The sequence below is a fragment of the Procambarus clarkii genome, chromosome 48 (genome assembly GCF_040958095.1).
Source record: "Procambarus clarkii isolate CNS0578487 chromosome 48, FALCON_Pclarkii_2.0, whole genome shotgun sequence".
Taxonomy (NCBI): Eukaryota; Metazoa; Arthropoda; class Malacostraca; order Decapoda; family Cambaridae; genus Procambarus; species Procambarus clarkii.
In genome coordinates, this window is record NC_091197.1 from 9,487,842 (window position 1) to 9,506,003 (window position 18,162).

Below are 18,162 nucleotides of genomic sequence, written 5' to 3' on the forward strand. Positions count from 1 at the left end.
TCGACGACCGGGCCGCGGGGACACTAAGCCCCGGAAGCACCTCAAGGTAGCCTCAAGGTAGGTGCAATTCTCCTTTCGAAGGGATGGATCCAGGGTGTGAATCAGTCACTGATTCCCATTCTCGATGTTCTTCTCTAGTTGACTCAACTGCCATGTTCTTTAGTCGTGGCCAGACAGCGAGGCTATGATTAACTCGATACATCCTAGCTTGGCCTGATTAGTTTTTGTCAATCTCCCGCCCCGGGTATGGTTGAGTATGACGCGAATTGAAGCCAGGGTGACGGCGCATGTGGTGATGTAACCATGACGTGATCAGGTCTTTCCTGCTTCACTGTGGAGGGCTTCATAGGTGAGAGAGGTGTGGGTGTGTGAGTGTGTGTGTGTGTGTATGTGGGTGTGTGTGTGTGTGTGTGTGTGTGTATGAGAGAGGTGTGGGTGTGTGAGTGTGTGTGTGTGTGTATGTATGTGGGTGTGTGCGTGTGTGTGTGTGTGTGTATGTGGGTGTGTGTGTGTGTGTGTGTGTGTGTATGTGGGGTGTGTGTGTGTGTGTGTGTGTGTGTGTGGGTACTCACCTAGTTATGCTTGCGGGGGTTGAGCTCCGGCTCTTTGGTCCCGTCTCTCAAAGGTCAATCAACTAGTGTACAGGTTCCTGAGCCTACTGAGCTCTATCATATCTACACTTGAAACTGTATATGGAGTCAGCCTCCACCACATCACTGCCTAATGCATTCCATCTGTTAACTACTCTGACACTGAAAAAGTTCTTTCTAACGTCCCTGTGGCTCATTTGGGTTCTCAGTCTCCACCTGTGGCCCCTTGTTCGCGTTACCTCCGTGTCAAACAATTTATCTCTTTCTACCCTGTCGATTCCTCTTAGAATTTTGGAGTGATCATGTCTCCCCGAGCTCTCCTATCTTCCAGGGACGTTAGGTTCATTTCACACTGCCTTTCTTCATAACTCATGCCTCTTAGTTCTGTGACTAGCCAAGTGGCATATCTTTGAACTTTTTCCAGCTTCGTCTTGTGCTTGACAAGGTACGGGCTCCATGCTGGGGCCGCATACTCCAGGATTGGTCTTACATATGTGGTGTACAAGGTTCTGAATGATTCCTTACACAGGTTCTTGAAGGCAGTTCTGATGTAAGTCAGCCTCGCATACGCCGCCGATGTTATTTTTTTTTATGTGGGCTTCAGGCGACAGGTTTGGTGTTATATCAACTCTTAGATCTTTCTCTCTGTCCGCTTCACGCAGGACTTCATCTCCCATTCTGTATCCTGTGTCTGACCTCCTGTTTCCACTGCCTAGTTTCATTACCTTACATTTGCTCGGGGTTGAACTATAGTAGCTATTTGTTGGACCAGTCATGCAGTCTGTCTAGGTCATCTTGTAGCCTCATCCTATCATTCTCTGATTTAATCCTCCTTATAATGAGGAGGATTTTGCCACACACACACACCCAGTCAGAGTGTGTGTGTGTGTGTGTGTGTGTGTGTGTGCGTGTGTGTGTGTGTGTGTGTGTGTGTGTGTGTGTGTGTGCGTGTGTGTGTGTGTGTGTGTGTGTGTGTGTGTGTGTGTGTGTGTGTGTGTGTGTGTGTGTGTGTGTATGTACGTGTGTGTGTGCGTGTGTTTTCGTGTGGGTGCGGGTGTGTGGAGGAGAGAGGAAGAAAAATGCTAGAGTAAAAAAATATGAAATCCTCTTTAAAATTTTTGTCTTAATGAATTCCCTTGCTGTCAGATATTTCGAGAATTTTAATATACGTGTGCCGAAATTTTTCTATTGAAACACGCAGGCACACACACACACGCGCACACACACACACACACACACACACACACACACACACACACACACACACACACACACACACACATAATACAGGACATGATAAAGACGTATAATATACTTAATGAGATTGACAGATTAGAATAAGTGGAAACATTTACAATGAATAACAATAGGACAAGGAGAACACGGATGGAAGTTTGAAAATCAGATGTGTCATAGTGATGTTAGAAAGCTTTTTTTCTTCTTGCGTGAGGGTAACGAGTAAATGGAACGATCCGAAGGACCAAGGTGTAGAGACAAACTCAATCTACAACTTTAATAGTTTTAAGTAAACCTGAGAAACATATATCTGGTGGACCCTAGGTATTAAAAATCTATTCTTCTCTGGAGTATAATGCTGGTATACCTCCATCATTATATCTCTATTAGTATACCTGCACCAGTATACCTCCTCTAGTATACCTCCGCTAGTTGGGGGACAGGAAACCTGTACTTAACATTATGGAAGACCTTCGACCTTTGACCTGACCTCTCCCACGATGAAGCCCACACCACTTGCCTAAACTCCCAGGTTACCTATTTCACTGCTAGGTGAACAGAATCATCAGGTGGAAGCCAACGTTTCGAACCGTTTCCCGTCTCCCACATGTTTTGAACCTATGTCCCCCCTCCCCAGTTGCAAGCCGACGACGAAGACCATTCTGACACACAGAAACACACCAGATAGTGACAGTCTATTTATCCTAAATGAAGCTTCAGTGGCAAGTAATTTATTAAGTCGAGGAGTTTAAGAATTTAGTTATCAATCAACCCGTCTCGAAAAAATATATAAATGACAGTATTTTCGACTGCTTGTAGTGGTAAACTGATCTAGAGATGTCAGCCTTTCGATTAAAGAAAATGTGAATACATCACCTTAAATGTGACACATTGGGCAATTAAGAATATTAACATAACGAGTCTGACGGCCGATGCACCCAACCTGACTGTTATTTTGAATTTGATCAAAATGAATTTGCATATTGATCAGCCAATGAATGAGCGGGTGGATCATTATTCATTTTGCCTCGTTACGGTATGATAATTTGATCACGTATGATGTTAATTGCAATTGATGATGTGGGATTGATCTCTTGTCATCACATGGAGTTTCATGGTACTCGTAATATCTGCTTCGTGGACCCTGAGTGCAAATCAGTCTGTAAAATTTTGTACTTTAGTGAAATATACAAAGTTGTTTACTATTGTTACTGTGGATCACAGCTGTGTATCACACATACACACCACATCTACCACCATACCACATCTACCACCATACCACATTTACCCCCACACCACGTCTACCCACCACACCACATCTACCCCCACACCATATCTACCACCTTACCACATCTACCCCCACACCACATCTACCATGGCAAAGCGGTTACATCCTTAGGGAGTCTGGTGTAGCCGGGATGACGGTGGAAGGAGCCCTTGGGTCGACACCACCAACACGAACGTGGGTCACAAATGAACAAATCCACAAGGGCCGTGATGAGGGTTCGAAACTACGTCCAAAAGGATCCCACACGCGCTTTAATCGACTGTGCCACGACAGGAGCCTCTCAGACGTAGGTTCGAAAGCTAATCACGGCCCTTGTGGATTTGTTCATTTGATGCATCACGGTATTGTGATTTCTGTGTGTAGTTACAAGCCCTGCTGCTAAAACTGACGGTAAGTCCATAAATGGAGAACATAGTTGGATGCTGTTCTTGAGTTCGGGATTTGGCTGTTCCCGAGTTCGTTCCCGAGTTCGTTCGATTTGTCCCCTCGTGCCTGACTGCTTGGATCCTGCTCTTGCGTCAAGAACAAAGATTTTGTCCCCGTCTTTTTGATTATGCATTTTTTTGCGTGATAGAACTTACGCAAAAATGATTAAGCTTACACAATGATGTACAGCATGACTGAGATGAGGATGGTGATGTACAGTTGATGTGCTAAAGATTTGGATTACGCGATTGTCATGTAAATCTTGACTTGAGAGACGCTAGTTAGTCTTCTTCTGTTTTTCTCTGTCTTCCCGCCCCCCCTTTCTGTGTCTATCCATTGTGGCTAGTGTGTAGAGCGCCGGCCTCGCTTCTTGAAGGGTCGGAGTTTGATCTTCGATGGTTCAAGAGCTTCAGCGTCTTGAATGGATCTTATAAATCGGTTTCTATATAGTCCTTTTATATCCCGTTTATCTGTTATGAAGGGGGATTAGTGATTTATTATAATTTACTTATTCTAGCCACTGCAGGCTAATCAATCTTAGCTATTCCCTATCCCAAATCACACGTATCTTTTTCCCTAACACCAGTATCATGTATATCTATCCCCTAACCCCTCCGTATCAATTTCATCAATACCTAGCCCATATAACAGATGCTGGAAACCCCTCTATCCACATTCCAACCGCATATAATCCTTAACCTCCATATCAGTCGCATCTATCTTCTAGCCTTGTATCAATACCATCCTCCCATACTGGCAGCGTGACTCTACCCCCTATCCATGCCTTCAACCTGCTTGAGGGAGATGCTGCCTAACCTGTTCCCCCCTGTTAAAATACACCGCCATAGTCATCTATGTGATCTGTTTCGCATCCTCATCTTTAACTTCATCTCTCTCTCTCTCTCTCTCTCTCTCTCTCTCTCTCTCTCTCTCTCTCTCTCTCTCTCTCTCTCTCTCTCTCTCTCTCTCTCTCTCTCTCTCTCTCTTCTTCCTCTCAGCGTTCGTGGATTGAAAAGGAAACACTCCCGAGAAACTTAATTCGTTCGCTGAACGGATTTTAGGCTGTGATGGGCCATTCTGTCTTAAGATGTTTCGAGTTTCACAATTGCAGAGACTCACTAAACCCTCTTCAGGCTTCATTGGTACAGGAGATATTGTTGCTCTTGTGTTCCTCTATTCTCTCTGGGAGAGGATCTTAAAACATTATATGTATATATATATTCTATACATATTCTATATGTATAGATGGAAATGTGTGTCTGAGGCTGGATGGGAGAGTGGGGAGGGTGGGGGAGATGGGGGGGAGGGGCGAGAAAGGAAGGGGGGAGGGGGTAGGTGAGAGAGGGGTAGGGGGAATGGCAAGGGGGGAGGGGGAGGAATGAGATGCAAATGGGGGTCCAGTACCGCGAATATTTTCGTCGATTTTAATTTCACTAAAGCACTTAAATTGGTCAATATTGTCGATAAGTGTCAGAATGTTTAGTTATTTGTGATGACGACAGCAATGGGTTAAAGGAAAGATATAGATTTATCTATATATTTCCTTTATCTATATCTATTTTATCAGTGGTTTACGGAGCTGTTTATCTATTTATCTCTGTTGCTGTTTACTACTGTCTATTTACCTCTGTATACCTCTATTTACTTCTATTCTCATCTATTTTGCTCTATTTCCACCACCTGAACGTTGAAGATGTTGGATAAGGACACAAGCTCGTCCTTAAGCAATTGAGAACATCCTTGTTGGAGGCTGCACTTGTTTGGGGAGTTCCTGAAGATGGTTCACGGAAGACCCTTAAAGATGGTCCACTGGAACACCCTTAAAGATGGTCCACTGGAAGACCCTAAAAGATGGTCCTCTGGAAAACCCCTTAAAGATGGTCCACTGGAAGACCCTAAAAGATGGTCCACTGGAACACCCTTAAAAGATGGTCCACTGGAACACCCTAAAAGATGGTCTGAGGGTGGGGATTCCTCTGAGGTACAACTGGTCACTGAAGCTCTCTAAACCCTCATTTTTTGTGTGTGTTTGGATTCTGCTCATTGGCTCAGACCTGAATGATCGTTATAGAAAAGTTCCCTATACGTGACCTCGTCAACTGTACCACACCTGACCTCTCGGGCGATTCTTGACCCCTAAACTATGCTGTGGGCAGGTGACTCACAGGAGGATTACGTGGAGCCTCACAGAAGGACGACGTATAGCCTCACAGGAGGACGAAGTGGAGCCTCACAGAAGGACGACGTATAGCCTCACAGGAGGACGAAGTGGAGCCTCACAGGAGGACGAAGTGGAGCCTCACAGAAGAACGAAGTGGAGCCTCACAGGAGGATTACGTGGAGCCTCACAGAAGAACGACGTATAGCCTCACAGGAGGACGAAGTGGAGCCTCACAGGAGGACGACGTGGAGCCTCACAGGAAGACGACGTGGAGCCTCACAGGAGGACGACGTGGAGCCTCACAGGAGGACGAAGTGGAGCCTCACAGGAGGACGAAGTGGAGCCTCACAGGAGGATGAAGTGGAGCCTCACAGGAGGACGACGTATAGCCTCACAGGAAGACGAAGTGGAGCCTCACAGGAGGACGAAGTGGAGCCTCACAGGAGGACGAAGTGGAGCCTCACAGGAGGACGAAGTGGAGCCTCACAGGAGGACGACGTGGAGCCTCACAGGAAGACGACGTGGAGCCTCACAGGAGGACGACGTGGAGCCTCACAGGAGGACGAAGTGGAGCCTCACAGGAGGATGAAGTGGAGCCTCACAGGAGGACGAAGTGAAGCCTCACAGGGGGACGAAGTGGAGCCTCACAGGAGGACGACGTGGAGCCTCACAGGAAGACGACGTGGAGCCTCACAGGAGGACGACGTGGAGCCTCACAGGAGGACGAAGTGGAGCCTCACAGGAGGACGAAGTGGAGCCTCACAGGAGGATGAAGTGGAGCCTCACAGGAGGACGACGTATAGCCTCACAGGAAGACGAAGTGGAGCCTCACAGGAGGACGAAGTGGAGCCTCACAGGAGGACGAAGTGGAGCCTCACAGGAGGACGAAGTGGAGCCTCACAGGAGGACGACGTGGAGCCTCACAGGAAGACGACGTGGAGCCACACAGGAGGACGACGTGGAGCCTCACAGGAGGACGAAGTGGAGCCTCACAGGAGGATGAAGTGGAGCCTCACAGGAGGACGAAGTGAAGCCTCACAGGAGGACGAAGTGGAGCCTCACAGGAGGACGAAGTGAAACCTCACAGGAGGACGAAGTGGAGCCTCACAGGAGGACGAAGTGAAACCTCACAGGAGGACGAAGTGGAGCCTCACAGGAGGACGAAGTGAAGCCTCACAGGAGGACGACGTGGAGCCTCACAGGAGGACAAAGTGAAGCCTCACAGGAGGACAAAGTGGAGCCTCACAGGAGGACGAAGTGGAGCCTCACAGGAGGACGAAGTGAAACCTCACAGGAGGACGAAGTGGAGCCTCACAGGAGAACGAAGTGAAGCCTCACAGGAAGACGACGTGGAGCCTCACAGGAGGACGAAGTGGAGCCTCACAGGAGGACGAAGTGAAACCTCACAGGAGGACGAAGTGGAGCCTCACAGGAGGACGAAGTGAAGCCTCACAGGAGGACGAAGTGAAACCTCTTCAGAGAATAAAGAAGAGTTTCACCTGACCAAAAAATCCCTTCACTCTCAAGAACTTTATCCGTTTTTCTGTTAAAAAAGCAGTGCGACTGAAGATCATCTTCCGGACTGGGGACTTTTGCTCACACATGTGGGTCAACTCTCTCTCCATTTACATGACTTTTACATGACTGTTGTGGTCAGATATCCAGTAAGATATCCAGCTTAAGATAAGGATCATGTACGCACACGTTCGTACACACAGACATTCTCGCACACGCACACAGGAACGCACACATTCCAGGGCACTCCGGCCTCCTGAAGGCAGACTCCATATATACAGTTTCAAATGTAGATATGATAGAGACCAGTAGGCTCAGGAATCTGTACTCCAGTTGATTGATGGTTGAGAGGTGGGACCAAAGAGCCAGAGCTCAACCCCCGCAAGCACAATTAGGTGAGTACATTGATTTAACAAACACAATGTTAAATGATGTTTTGCCGACTGAATGTGACTTTTTTAACTATCTAATAATCAGCAATTAACGAATTATTTTTATTATATTTTACATATAATATCAATATATTATATATTTATGTATAATAAATATATTTATTATAATTTATTATATATATTTTTTATTATATAGCTTTATATATTTATTGAAGATAATCGTTTCATACATTTTTTCGTCCTTAAAAATAGGTTTCCATAGAATATGGAAACCTATTTTAACTCTCTCTCTCTCTCTCTCTCTCTCTCTCTCTCTCTCTCTCTCTCTCTCTCTCTCTCTCTCTCTCTCTCTCTCTCTCTCTCTCTCTCTCTCTCTCTCGCATCATTCTAATGGTATTCTCATCATTCTGTCTTTAGAATATCCACTCATAGTCGCTGTGAGTGGATATGACTGTCGTCGTGAGGACTCATGAATGAGATGAGCGTGAGTCAGTCAGGAATATCTTTGAATCCCAGCCTTCCCTTCTAGTTGTTAGAGGACAGTGATATACCACATGAACAAGGTGATTTGATAACAATTAACTGTACGATGGTTCGAACACCCCCCCCCCTCTTCCTTCCCCCCTCCATCCCTCATGGCCACCATGTTGTTCTATCCCCTCATGGCCACGTTACCCACCCTTCTTCACAATGGCCACCATCTCTGCAAGATTGGCATGCCATGTTGCAATATATCGACTCCAGGCAGCGTGCACCTGTTGCCTCTGTCTGGGCACCATAGCGAGGGATATTATCGTGATCAACTCCTTAACTGAAGTGTAACGGAGGTGGAATGGCTTCAGAGGGATGGTCGTATGGTCCGTGGGTACGACCATACGACCAGGGCAGACCTTGCGTTGACGTCACGACCACACGACAACACTATAGGCAGATCCTGAGTTACGGAGGCGACCATTTGGCCAGGCAGAACCTGAGTTACAGACACGACCATACGACCAGGCTGAATCTGAGTTACAGACACGACCATGTGGCCAGGCAGATCCTGAGTTACGGAGACGACCATTTGGCCAGGCAGAACCTGAGTTACAGACACGACCATACGACCAGGCTGAATCTGAGTTACAGACACGACCATACGACCAGGCAGAACCTGAGTTACAGACACGACCATACGACCAGGCAGAACCTGAGTTACAGACACGACCATACGACCAGGCAGAACCTGAGTTACAGACACGACCATACGACCAGGCAGAACCTGAGTTACAGACACGACCATACGACCAGGCAGAACCTGAGTTACAGACACGACCATTTGGCCAGGCAGAACCTGAGTTACAGACACGACCATTCGTCAAAGACGACCATACGAACCCAAAACAAGACACTTCTACCTATATATACAGCTTCCCTTTCCAGGAGAAAAAGGGAGTACCATCTTGACATGAAACCAAACCATAGCAACAGCGAGGTTGCACCTGCGACTACCTTAGCAACGATATAGAAAATACCTACTATCTACACGGCGCTCTTCTCTATGAGAAAATGGTCCTAACAATTTAAAGGGGGGAACAAAGGAAACAAAGCCATTATGAAGTAGAGCTTACATGTCCAATTACTGTCAATAGAGGCGTGGATGGCGTGTTCGGGACGAGTAGGAGGAATAACACTATCTTGTCACTTCCCCAACCTGGTTATAACCCTTTCAGTGGATTATGATCTCGTGTTGTACTGTGTCGATGGCCTCCTGGTAGTCTGAGAACATGCAGCCTGGCTAATTCATCGCTTCCTTCCCCTCACTTACAATATTCTGTCATTGAATTCTTTCACATACACTTGGGGGGGACAAGAAGTTCTTTCGTTGAAGCCTATTATTTTTTTGTATTATACCTTATTTAAGTATATATTAAGTATCTTATTAAGTTTGTATTATGTCTTATGTCTTACTTAAGTACACGGGAGTGCAACTTATGTGGGTAAAACACGGTAGGGATGAAGTCAAGGAGATGGAGGTGCAGTGAAGTCAAGAAGATGAAGGAGCAGTGAAGTCAATGAGATAGAGGGGCAGTGAAGTCAAGAAGGTGAAGATGCAGTGAAGTCAAGGAGATGGAGATGCAGTGAAGTCAAAAAGGTGAAGATGCATTGAAGTCAAGGAAATGAAGGGGCAGTGAAGTCAATGAGCTAAAAGGGCAGTGAAGTCAGAGATTACCATTAATAGCAGCCAATATCTTAACACGTATCAATTTAACAATTAAGGGGAGCAATTCAGAACTTTCCACAACAATTTACCAAGTAAAGGAGTACTAAAAACTCCCCACAAATCTGATGGTGATGAGGGGGTATGATGGCCCCAGATCCTCATCACTGCCATCTGATGATGATGATGGTGTCTCATCACCATCAATTTCATCTCTCTGAAAATTCATCTCTCGTGATGAATTTAGCATCCTGCTCTTGGGTCCTTCATCCTCAACAGTGAGGATGATGACTGTTGTGAGGCGTCAACAGTGAGGATAGTGACCGTTGTTAGGCCTCAACGGTGAGCAGTGAGGGACAACAAGGCAGGAGGAAGAAGGAGGCAGTGAGGAAGGAAACAGAGAGGAAGAAGAAGACAAAGAAGAAGAAGACAGAGAAGAAGAAGACAGAGAATAAGAAGACAGAGAAGAAGAAGACAGAGAAGAAGAAGACAGAGAAGAAGGAGACAGATAAGAAGAAGGAGACAGAGAAGAGAAGGATAAACAGAGACGGGGAAGGATAAAGACACGCCGGCCCTCCAGGAGATCAACAGAGCTCTCTCTCACATTTCAACATTAATAAGGTCTTGGCTGCACTCTTGCTTCCCCAGAGTGCAATACGCACCGGTTCCGGTTAGCAGAGTGCTGTGTCCAAGAGTGCAAGTCTCGTGGGTTGACGTCGGCAGGGTGAGGGTGGCAGGGTGAGGGTGGCAGGGTGAGGGTGGCAGGGTGAGGGTGGCAGGGTGAGGGTGTAGAAAGTGGATAGAAAGTTAAGAGTTGAGAGTAACAAGATTAAGAAAGTATAGAGAAAAAGTGAGCAGAATGATAAAGCAGAGAGAGAGGGAGAGAGAGAGAGAGAGAGAGAGAGAGAGAGAGAGAGAGAGAGAGAGAGAGAGAGAGAGAGAGAGAGAGAGAGAGAAAGAGAGAGAGAGAGAGAGAGATAGAGAGAGTCAGACATAAAGACTCAGAAACAAACTGAAAAAAAAACATTCAGTAGCAGAATGTGGACGCGAGAAGTCAAACAGATAAACAGCGAGAAAGACTGACAGAAAGCCAAAGTGACAGAGAGAGAGAAACTATCAGAGCGAGACAGACAGAGAGAGACAGAGCGACAGGCAGACAGAAACAGGAAGACAGCTCAGCATACAGTGTCGGTTGCCCATGTGGTAATCCACCAAGATATTAGACGATGTAATATTAGAATACTATGTATAGCTAGGCCTAGATTAGCCCTAGATTAGCCCTAGATTAGCCCTAGATTTGCCCTAGATTAGCCCTAGATTAGCCCTAGATTAGCCCTAGATTAGCCCTAGGTTAACCCTAGATTAGCCCTAGATTAGCCCTAGGTTAGGTGTTTAGGTTCTGTTAGTGATTATTTGTGATGGTTAACGAAGCACTATTAGAACGCCATCAGTAATGAGTCGTATATAAATCATTTTTTTTAACTTATAAGCAGAGAGGATATAGTGACAGGACTAACTAGCATTTTTTTTTAACGGAGACTATATGGTTGTTAAGCCTCACATACGCCGGATGGACGGGGCTGTTGTCTGTTGTCTCTTACGTGCTCATTGAAGAAGATTGCACCCGTCTTGCTATCTTGCAAGACATTCGAATAGAAAGCGACTCTATAGCCCTGAAACACTTAAGTTTACTTGAAGTGGAGACAGGAAGCGCAACATGGAAGCCAAATACAGAATATGGCTTGAAGATCCCCAGGCTAAAGAGGCCTTATAAATCTAAGCTAAACTAAAAGAGAAAAGGAAATAGAGGGAAATAAAGAAACTCATAGATAGCTTATTAATTCACAACTTACAAGAAAATATTAAGTTATTTTTAAATACGTCAGAAAAAATAGCGAAGATGAAGGGCATCAAGGGGATGTTTAAACATTAAGGGTTCCCCTGGTTTGGTCCACCTCAGGGGATGTTTAAATATTAAGGGGCCACCTCAGGGGATGTTTAAACATTAAGGGGCCACCACAGGGGATGTTTAAACATTAAGGGGCCACCTCAGGGGATGTTTAAACATTAAGGGGTTATCTTAGGGGATGTTTAAATATCAAGGCCCCCTGGTTAGGTTCACTTCAGGGGATGTTTAAACATTAAGGGGCCCCTCCCCTGGTTAGGTCCACCTCAGGGGATGTTTAAACATTAAGGGGCCCTCCCCTGGTTAGGTCCACCTCAGGGGATATGTATGACAGTACATCCGTTGTCAAGACAACGCCAGGGGAGGTTTAATACATTATGGCTGTTGTCAAGGCAACGGAGCTCTGTGTCCAAACCTGGAGCAGGAGCGTGAAGCAGCGATAAGAGATACGCGGCTTTGTGGTGCAGGCTTGCAACTGTGCATGTGCAACCTGTTGCTCTCCTGCCACACACACACGCACACACACACACACACACACACACACACACACACACACACACACACACACACACACACACACACACACACACACACACACACACACACACGTAGTTTCAAAGCGTTATATGATGAAGAGTGCTGGGAAGACGGGACACCACGAGCGTAGCTCTCATCCTGTAACTGCACTTAGGTAATTACACACACACACACACACACACACACACACACACACACACACACACACACACACACACACACAAAGGAGCCTTACGAGCGTTATATACAACCAAAATTATGCTCACCCCATATTCTTGATGGTGGAAATTAGGTATGTGGGTGGTGGAAAGTGATGGAAAGGTAGAAATAGTGGAGGTTGAGGGAAGCTGGAGGCTCGGAGACTATAGAGGTTGGAGGTTGAGACTCTTACACGGCAGTATATTAACCCACTGTGCAGGGTGACGAGAGACACTCAAGATTATGCAAGTATCGAGAACTATATCTTGGTAGTGAGACAAGAAGCAGCAGCACGCTTGGGTACAAGATAAGCCCAGCAGCCCCGCCAACCTTGAAACATTCTATGCCTGAACGGTGATCACAGAGGAGAATGGTGGGTAGGCTGCCAAGTATTAGCCTGCCAGAAAGCCCTTGTCATTGTACCTTCCTGGAGACGAGTCTGCAAGAAGCAGAAACACTTGGGTGTAACGGTAGAAGTGCTCCAATGAGTAGTAGAAACCCAAAAGTAATTAAATGCAATGAGTTTGAATGAGTCCTTCAGGGTTCAGTACTTGGACTCGTCTTATTCCTGACACGAGTAAAAGTACTACCATTAGCAGTAATGAGGATCTGGAGGACGATGTGGATAAACTTAAACAGTTATCTGAAAAGTGGCTGCTAGAGTTTAACCCTTGTAAGTGCAATGTAATAGAGATCAGTGCCTAAAGAAAAGGGGGGCCCAGGAAACAAGGCTTTATCTAGTAATGTAACAACCCCAAGAGCCAGATAATTGCATAAAGGCATCGCCCTTTAAAAGGTTGGCAGATATAATTATTACCTTTAGGTGCCCTGATTACACACCAAAACACACACACACACACACACACACACACACACACACACACACACACACACACACACACACACACACACACACACACACACACACACACATACACACACACACACACACACCCAGAGACATTAGAAAGAACTTTTTCAGTGTCAGAGTAGTTCGTAAATGGAATGCACTAGGAAGTGATGTGGTGGAGGCTGACTCCATACACAGTTTCAAATGTAGATATGACAGAGCCCAGTAGGCTCAGGAACCTGTACATCAGTTGATTGACGGTTGAGAGGCGGGACCAAAGAGCCAGAGCTCAACCCCCGCAAACACAACTAGGTGAGTATCCACACACACACACACATTATGCATTAGGAAGTGATGTGGTGGAGGCTGACTCCATACACAGTTTCAAGTGTAGATATGACAGAGCCCGATAGGCTCAGGAATCTGTACACCTGTTGATTGACGGTTGAGAGGCGGGACCAAAGAGCCAGAGCTCAACCCCCACAAACACAACTAGGTGAGTACAACTAGGTGAGTACACTCTAGGTGAATACACACGCACGCGCGTACACATACACACGTATAACCAGCCTACCACACGAGAAATAAACCTTCCGTTAGACAGTCATCGTGGCCCATCCTGGTAGCTCCCAGCATGACAAACTAGGGAGCGCTCTCCTGATTACATTAAGTTACCGGGCCAAGCTCTGCTGTAGAGGTAATCAGGCAAAGTAATCCCGGCTATCATGGACAGCCTTTAGCTGGGTCATCAGTCGTTGATGACGTGTCGTATTGTCGGCCCGCTGTCACCCTGTCGGGCCGCTGTCACCCTATCGGGCCACTGTCATGTAATTGAGGTTATGGAGCGGCCCCAAACCCCCACACCACCCACCCAAACCCTTCCTCCACCGCATTCACCTCCCCCTCCTCCCTGTGACATTAGTCTCACCCGGTCCCACACCTGGTCACACACCTGGTTCCACACCTGGTCACACACCTGGTCACACACCTGGTCACACACCTGGTCACCTAGTCTTCCCTCTTGTACTCTTGGTCTCCACCTGTCATTTTATATCAAAGTTCACCTGTGCAAACTGTGATACAATTAGTTACAATAATATTGTTATTAGTAATATTAGCAGTAGTAGTGGAAGTATGATTGGTAGTGGTGGTAGTGGTGGTGGTAGTGGTGGTAGTGGTGGTGGTGGTGGTAGTAGTCTGATGGTGGTCGTTTTGAGATAATGCTTTGTTGGGGCTGTCAGCTCAGCGACGCTATCAGTGAATATTGGACGGCAGCTGACGTGTCAGCTGAGATGACAGCTGCAGTGTCACGAAGATTGCATAGTGTCATCTTAGATGGCAGTAAGGAGTGTCAACGGAAATGGCACCCGGGGTGTCAAAACTGATATGTCCTGATCCCCCAACCAAGATGGCAGCTGGAATATATGATAGCGTCTCACCTGAGATAGCAGCTAGTGCTAGAAGGAATGATCCCCAAAAATAAAGGAATATCCCCCGTTAGTGAAATGTCAACAAAGGTGGCCAATCACGTCTCGTAAAATTTGTGACTTTGCAATCTGAATCTTGAAATTGTAATTCATCTAATTTCCTCTGCAGGTTAAACCTGAATTTTTATTGACTAAGTTTACGGGTATAGCACTTTTTTAACATATATGACACACCTGACTTGTAATTATTAGGTTTAATGCTGCACTATGAAATCACGAAGAATGTTTATTTTGAGAATATAATGTTTATATAATGTGGTCGAATCTGCGCCCCTGTTTAATTGGTAGTATGACTGGAAAATCCAGAAATTTTACTCTTAAATTTTACTCTATTTTTTATTTTCAGTATTTTACTGAAAAAAATACTCTTTTTTAACCCGGACGCAGGTTCGAATTCTCGTCACGGCCCTTGTGGATTTGTCCAGAAACGCAGGTTCGATCCTATCGTATGGCCTCAGAATTTTCTCACGTTTGGTGGTGTTCTTTAATATTTAAGTCGAAATTTTGTTGGAATCTTTTCATTCATTCGTTGAACCTTTCCAACAGCTATGTTGATATTTAATATTTAAGTCTTTATACATTTGTAGTGTCACGTGAAGATTAAATTGCCTAGTTTATTTTCATTGTTGCTAATTGTTGTAGTTGTATATAATGGGAAAGACCAATTACCACACCTAGTAAATAACATAACATATAAATATATATATATATATATATATATATATATATATATATATATATATATATATATATATATATATATATATATATATATATATATATATATATATATATATATATATTCAAAATCCTTATATGGGGTTTTGAATTTTAGCGAACCAATGGAGAGGCAAAAATAGTTTTTACTTTTCATATATAATAATATTGTCACTCCTTGGACAGTAGCTCAACCACTTGGCCTGGACGGTAGAGCGACAGTCTCGCATCATGCAGGTCGGCGTTCAATCCCCCGACCATAAAGTGGTTGGGCACTATTCCTTCCTTAAACCCCATCCCAACCCAAATCCTAATCCATTCCCAGTGCCATATAGCACTGGGTCGTAATGGCTTTGCGCTTTCCCTTGATAGGGGAATTCAATTCCTTTGGCAGTGTGTTGATCACCTCTCCGCCTGCATATCCCGTTAATGCACATACAAAATCATACTAACATGATATATATATATATATATATATATATATATATATATATATATATATATATATATATATATATATATATATATATATATATATATATGAGAAAATCCACTGGAGCTTTGAGATGGGCTCGAACCTGCGACCCTGGCAATGCCTTGGTCGCAGGTTGCATCGCCTCACAGCCATGGTTGATTGTCTCATTCTGGCTAATGATGTTCTCGGTCTAGAAACATGTTCTCTGGCAATTTACATTAGGTTAAGTTAGGTGTTTAGGTTCTTTTACCAATAATTTTGTATTTGCATTTACCGAGGTGGGATTCGAACCGAGGACATAAGCGAAGCACTGTTCGAGAAATCTTCAACCTTCGTCCGTTGTAAGTCGGGTGTTAGATATTTTTTATTCATAAACACGTGGTGTGAGAGCTTGATAAAAGAGAATTTGGCATTTGGTTGTGAGTACTGACTGCCACTCTCAAGTGATCACGTTCGAACCTTTCTCAGTCATTGCTTCACTCTGTTCAGATCACTTCTCTGATTCACGAAGATACTACAAACACAAATAATTGTCAGCATAATTCATACATCTAGCCTAACCTAAGCTAGACCTAACTATACACTAAATGCTAACGTGTGTGTGTGTGTGTGTGTGTGTGTGTGTGTGTGTGTGTGTGTGTGTGTGTGTGTGTGTGTGTGTGTGTGTGTGTGTGTGTGTGTGTGTAAGAAACGGTTAAGAATTCACAATACTTTAACATTTATGAGTGCGTCTTTGGGGTCGGCCGCGGCTTGGACGAGAATGGCCTGTAGACAGGTCGGTGAAGTCGACCACAGCTTAGACGAGAGTATCCTGTGGACGGGTTGCTGGAAAATCCAGGAGAGTTGTAGCCGTCGTGAAAACGAGAAACAATCATCTGGTTTTATTGGATGTGAACTGGGGGTCTGCGTCGGCCAGTTGGTGGGTGTTGGAATGCCAGAAATCCCTGCAATTCGGGTCTGGGCGGGCTGATGTCCCCCCGCCCTCTTGCAGGTCTGGTCCGGTTGATGTCCCCTGCCCCCCCATTGCAGGTGTGGGCAAGACATTCACCCCCAGACACAGCATGACTGAAACCCAAGTTCTGGTTCTGATGGACTTGACTCGTTGGAGGTGAGTCGAAGGGTTTGGGTGAGACGTAAGTGGTGAGTCGAGGAGGGGGTTGAAATGAAGGAACCGGATCCGCTTGTGCTGGGGGCCCTTGGAAATTCAAGCCACGTGCGAGTGACAGATTATTGTATTGGTGCGTTCTGAGGTGATAAATGTGACTGGGAGCGATTTAATTTGTCTCGAGGAGACAGACAGATGACTGTGAGATGGACAAATGGCTGAATGATAGACAGATGACTGTGAGACGGGCTGGAAACTGGAATAATATTTAGTGGTAATCCTGCGCCTCCAGTCCTCAGGAAGGTTTCTGTGGTTATTAAACAAAAAGAATAATTAATCCCCTTAGATTTCGTGTTGGATCGCAGGTTATAGTCAGTCTCTGGAGGGTTATTAAGGCCACATCAAGAGCATATTGACCAACCATCAAGTACGAGGACTTTAGTCCTGAACATTGTCCAGAACTAAATATATATATATATATATATATATATATATATATATATATATATATATATATATATATATATATATATATATATATGTATGTATGTATATAACGCTAATTATTATGATAACACAAATACACTGTATAGTAGTTTTGGATGTATATATGATACAGCATAAGAACAATGCTTCATGTTTGAATGGCACGCTGGCACTGTGACAAGTTGAATCATTAGAGGTTGATAATGATGGAGACGCTACCTGGTGTACTCATCTGGTTGTAATCGCCTAGTTGTGGTTCAGGGGGTTGAGTTTTGGCTCTTTGGTCCCGCCTCTCAACTGTCAATCAACTGGTGTACAGATTCCTGAGCCTACTGGGCTCTGTCATATCTACATTTGAAACTGTGTATGGCGTCAGCCTCCACCACATTATTACTTAATGCATTCCATTTGTTAACTATTCTGACACTGAAGAAATTCTTTCTAATGTCTCTGTGGCTCATTTGGGTACTCAGTCTCCACCTGTGTCCCCTTGTTCGTGTCCCACCCGTGCTAAAGAGTTTGTCTTTGTTCACCCGATCAATTCCTCTGAGAATTTTGTAGGTGGTTATCATATCTACCGCTTTCTCTTCTGTCTT

At 45.0% G+C, this 18,162-nt stretch overlaps 2 protein-coding genes across 2 annotated transcripts in view; both read left to right on the forward strand.

The window, feature by feature from the left end:
- Positions 1–18,162, forward strand: part of LOC138351041 (agrin-like) — a 279,560-nt gene that overhangs the window by 46,680 nt on the left and 214,718 nt on the right. The gene's annotated exons all lie outside the window — the stretch shown is intronic.
- LOC138351073 (cytochrome c1-like) overlaps positions 1–18,162 on the forward strand; it is a 30,185-nt gene that overhangs the window by 6,903 nt on the left and 5,120 nt on the right. Inside the window, exons 2-3 of the mRNA XM_069302698.1 lie at positions 12,667–12,746; positions 12,988–13,119. Of these exons, the coding sequence (XP_069158799.1) occupies positions 12,667–12,746; positions 12,988–13,119 (212 nt within the window). The remainder of the gene's footprint in view (positions 1–12,666; positions 12,747–12,987; positions 13,120–18,162) is intronic.